At 36.7% G+C, this 5,349-nt stretch overlaps 3 protein-coding genes across 3 annotated transcripts in view; 1 reads left to right on the plus strand and 2 right to left on the minus strand.

Moving 5' to 3' along the window:
- Positions 1–1,275, minus strand: part of LOC306854842 (thymidine kinase, cytosolic-like) — a 5,249-nt gene extending 3,974 nt beyond the window's left edge. Inside the window, exons 1-2 of the mRNA XM_079393090.1 lie at positions 1,114–1,275; positions 912–943 (exon numbers count right to left, since the gene is read on the minus strand). Coding sequence (XP_079249216.1) covers positions 912–943; positions 1,114–1,179 — 98 coding nt within the window. The 5' untranslated portion in view covers positions 1,180–1,275. The remainder of the gene's footprint in view (positions 1–911; positions 944–1,113) is intronic.
- Positions 1–5,349, minus strand: part of LOC306855257 (pyrroline-5-carboxylate reductase 1, mitochondrial-like) — a 251,100-nt gene that overhangs the window by 167,696 nt on the left and 78,055 nt on the right. The gene's annotated exons all lie outside the window — the stretch shown is intronic.
- Positions 2,483–4,676, plus strand: LOC306854746 (uncharacterized protein; the record flags this gene model as incomplete). The annotated part of the gene is made up of 3 exons (XM_079392987.1): positions 2,483–2,516; positions 2,932–2,982; positions 3,180–4,676. 3 exons carry the CDS (start codon positions 2,483–2,485, stop codon positions 4,154–4,156), a joined length of 1,062 nt encoding a protein of 353 aa, XP_079249113.1. The 3' UTR covers positions 4,157–4,676.

Genomic DNA, 5,349 nt, shown 5'->3' on the forward strand with positions numbered 1-5,349 from the left:
AGTGTAAAGACCATCAACTCTACCGTGCGATTCCACCGGGCAGGGACACCGGCAAGGGATAGAAGTATCGCTTTTTATTCTAGTTTTTTCATTTATATGTTTATTATTGAAATGTTATATGCATGTGTCAATTTGATTTCATTTCTTTATTTTCTTACATATGTTGGTATATAGTATTTATAGAGTTGTAACTTTTAGTTTTTCTTATTTGTAAGTCGCTTTGGACAAAAGCATCTGCTAAATGACAAAAGTAAAGTAAAGTAAGAACGTTTAGCTAACGTTGCAGCTACGTTATGAAAACATTATATCTGAACGCTCTCAGAACAAAAAAAGTTTAAAAAAGCATGAAACATGAAGTAAACATTATATTTGACAATGTCTGCAAACGTGACAGGAAACTTGACGTATTAACGTTTTTAAAAAAGTTAGTTATCTAAACTAAGATGTTTCAGAAAAGCGTTCCATGAACAAATACCGCTAACATTGAGCTTTTTATCAAGCAGATCATCTTGAAGGAACATATATTTAACATTCGTGGAAGAATGTTTGCTTATAACTTTGAGAAAACTTCTGGGAACCTGTTAAATTATCTGTCTTTCATCATAAACCAGTATCAGTCGAACTAACTATTAACTTTAGAAAAGGTGTATAATAGCTACATGAACAGTATTAGTGATTTCTAGGAACTTTAGAGTCAACAAACAGGTTTTTGGCGCTAAATTCTTGTTGTGTTTGTAACAATGTAACCGTTCTCCCGCCAAACAACTGTATTTGGCGCCATTCGCTGAACCAAAACTCTGTTTTACGGTTTATATCTTCATATTTCATAACACAGCATGGGTGTACTGATGATTTATCTTCATATTTCATAACACAGCATGGGTGTACTGATGATTTATCTTCATCCTCACCTTTTTCCTGAAAACATCGGTCCGAAAATAACCTGAGAGGATGACAAACAGACTTATATTAACATTTACTAAAGCCGATCCACAACAAAACCTGAAAAATACCACGCTCGCTTTTTTTAAATATCATATTATCTTCACATCAATATTGAGATATTATCTGCACGTTATCTGTAAGACATAAATGATATTAAACTGATATTACCTGAATCTGTCCTCGTATCTTCCGTGGGGAATTCGGTGAAATCTTCGCTATATTCAAGCAATCCATGTTTATTGTTTCTTATGTATTTATGACTGTACAGTCTGATTTACAGTAAGATTTGAACCTCGCGCCGCCGCCGCTGTGTCCTTTTATAGCAGCTGTGTCGTCACGGGCCTCTGGACCAATCAGAATTGAGGCCGTGCGCAGCCGCGTTAGCGCACAGATCTATCAGAGAACTGCTCGCTGCGGTCATTCATCAGTCTTTTTATTTATTTATTTTTTATTAATGCCAAGGTACCAAAGATAAAAGAACATAAAATATCAACATTACATACAAAAAGGTGACAATGTGCTTCAGGGGTTCTCTTCGCTTTTTTTGTATTCGCCAAATGTACTGTTTGGCTTCTTTAATATACAAAAAGATCAAATTAATGAATATTTTATTATTTACCCTAAAATTACTTCTTGCAAAATTTCATATTCACAGCAGTAATCAAAATCCTTTATTTATTTATTTATTTTTTAATTATTTGATATATATGACCCTGGAGCACAAAACCAGTCATAATGGTCAATTTTATGAAATTGAGATTTATACATCATCTGAAGCTGAATAAATAATCTTTCCATTGATGTATGGTTTGTTATGATAGGACAATATTTGGCTGAGATACAACTATTTGAAAATCTGGAATCTGAGGGAGCAAAAAAATCTAAATATTGAGAAAATCTCCTTTAAAGTTGTCCAAATGAAGTTCTTAGCAATGCATATTACTAATCAATAATGAAGTTTTGATATATTTATGGTAGGAAATTTACTAAATATCTTCATGGAACATGATCTTAATATCCTAATGATTTTTGTCATAAAAGAGAAATGTATAATTTTGATCCATACAATGTATTGTTGGTTATTGCTACAAATATACCTGTGTTACTGATGACTGCTTTTGTGCTGCAGACACACACACACACACACACACACATATATATATATATATATATATATATATATTATAATATATTTATTATACATTTATTGGGTTTTTTCATCAGTTTCATCAGTGTTATTTATTGTCCTCATTTGTAGGTAGCTTTGCATAAAAGCATCTGCTAAATGATGTAAATGTAACAGTATATCCAAACTATTTCATCTTCCAAGAATTTTCAATTTAATCCTTTTAATTTATTTTGTTAAAGATTTTGTTATATTATAAATCACTGACGTCACCGGAAGCTCGTGAGAGGGGAATGTCACGAGCGCATTAAATTGATACAAAACTTTTTTTTTCTTCTAAATTTTGTTAGCTTTTAATGCTCACCGATCCATCACAACTATGTGAGAAATTAATCAAATAAACTGTTAACTATGGTTATGAGCGGAAAGAAGCGTCGCGCATCACGTGAGTTTTTAAACTCTTAATAATTGACTCTGGCTGCGTCTGAAGCTGCATACTCAATGAGTAGCTACTTATGTTCAAGAAGTACTTACTTAACGAGCGATAAAGAGTACGTACTCTACTCTATGATTATATTAATTGTATGATTATTCAAAGATATTTAATCTTTTTGTCCCGGTGTATATAATCTCATACTATGATGTACGCAAACCCATTCTAGTTATGTTTTCTTTCTCATTATGATTGTTCTTTGTTAAAGCTACTACCATCTTTCCCTGAGCTTGTATATTCTACAGTAATAATAAATAATAATAAAAATAAAATAAGAGCGACAGGCGCACAAACATCTCAAAGCATCAATAAATCCACAAGCCTACCTAGTATGATTTCCTCCATGTTTGTAATTTCTGTCCATCAGCTGCTCAAAGATCTTACCTTTGGAGAGGATTGTTGATTTTACTCCAAAAATGTAAGTATTAATTAATATTCCTTCAGAATGCACTGGTTGCCCAACACTTATGAACAATAATAATGATAAATGCTGACCAATAATTCATTATATTTTTTAGTGAAACAAGCAAAAAGTAATCATGACAATAAATAAACCAGTCAACACATGAACAAGCTTTATTCAAACATATTGTTCTAATAATCCTGTATTTTCAGGCAGTGACCCACATCTACTGCATCTCAGGACAGTTCTGCAGCTTTATTCTGATGAAGACCCCCGTGTCCAGCTTCACCTGTCTCTGCTGTCCATCACCTCATCACCTCCATCACCTCATCACCTCATCACCTCATCACCTCCATCACCTCCATCACCTCATCACCTCATCACCTCATCACCTCCATCACCTCATCACCTCATCACCTCCATCACCTCATCACCTCCATCACCTCCATCACCTCCATCACCTCATCACCTCCATCACCTCCATCACCTCATCACCTCCATCACCTCATCACCTCATCACCTCCATCACCTCATCACCTCCATCACCTCATCACCTCCATCACCTCATCACCTCCATCACCTCATCACCTCCATCACCTCATCACCTCATCACCTCATCACCTCCATCACCTCATCACCTCCATCACCTCATCACCTCCATCACCTCATCACCTCATCACCTCCATCACCTCCATCACCTCCATCACCTCATCACCTCATCACCTCCATCACCTCATCACCTCATCACCTCCATCACCTCATCACCTCATCACCTCCATCACCTCATCACCTCCATCACCTCATCACCTCCATCACCTCATCACCTCATCACCTCCATCACCTCATCACCTCATCACCTCCATCACCTCATCACCTCCATCACCTCCATCACCTCATCACCTCATCACCTCCATCACCTCATCACCTCCATCACCTCATCACCTCATCACCTCCATCACCTCATCACCTCCATCACCTCATCACCTCCATCACCTCCATCACCTCATCGCCTCCATCACCTCATCGCCTCCATCACCTCATCACCTCATCACCTCCATCACCTCATCACCTCCATCACCTCATCACCTCATCGCCTCCATCACCTCATCACCTCCATCACCTCATCACCTCATCACCTCCATCACCTCCATCACCTCATCACCTCATCACGCAGAGAAAGGGGAGGTAACCTTTCCCCGTTTGACGACATAAGGGGAAGATTCCAGATCGGGTCATCTGAGCTTTCATTTTCTCAAAGGAGAAGCAGGATACCCAGGGCTCGGTTTACACCTATCGCCATTTCTAGCCACTGGGGGACCATAGGCAGGCTAGGGGAACTCATATTAATGTTCATATTAATGGACCTTTAAATTAAAGTGTTACACTGATGTGCCATGAATCAGTTGTGGATCATATAAAATCACATATAAATATAGCAAATATTTGTTTTGATTTAATGGCACTGGAAACAACTCTTGCTCTGCTTTAAGCTGCACAGATGTATTTGTTTGAAGTTGTATTGAATCGGTCTAGATTACCCTTCTGGATAAACCTGTTTAAACCGGTCTTGCACTGCAATGTTTGGTTTGTTGTTGTTAGCTAATCAAACCAAAACACACCGGTTTACACATTTTTATCAGGGAAACTGTATGTGAATATGGTGTTTGTGTGTGTTTTGAAGCATTTTGAGTTGAATAAAAGGCGGATATGAACACAGTCGTTGTGATTAATGTTGCTTGTTCATGTCACAAGCCGGCCCAGCAGATAATGGAGATATTGTTTATAAAAACAACACAGTCTCTGTATTGGAGGACTGATATTATTCAAGACATTAACTCAAGACAAACCCACTTTTGTACTCGATGTGCACTTATTATATTACTTTTACTTCACTTACTTTTAGTCATTTAGCAGAGGCTTTTATCCAAAGCGACTTACAAATAAGAAAAAGTGACTAAAACTAAAAGTTAACACTCTGTAAATACTCTATACACACCCATTTAAGAAAATACAGAAATTAAATAAAATTGACAAATGCATACAACATTTCAATAGTAAACATAAAAAGGGAAAAAATAAATAAAATAAAAATAAAAAGCTATACTTATATCCTTATATTCTTAGAAGCATTTTAGGACCATATTATGACACACTGTATCCAAAATTACTCTAGTAGCTCATGAATATTAATTAGGTTACGCCGCCGTTCCTGCTTTGATCTATCCAGTTGCGTAACCTAATTAATATTTAAAAGCGAAGTCGCATTGTGATTCTTTGATTGGCCGGCTAACTTAACGCTCGCCTCGCGACGTCTACTTTCAACCAATCAGCGAAACGTACGTAGCGTTGCGTGATTAATATTCAAGAGGCGTCGCGTTTCAT

The sequence above is a fragment of the Barbus barbus genome (genome assembly GCF_936440315.1).
Source record: "Barbus barbus genome assembly, chromosome: 35".
Taxonomy (NCBI): domain Eukaryota; kingdom Metazoa; phylum Chordata; class Actinopteri; order Cypriniformes; family Cyprinidae; genus Barbus; species Barbus barbus.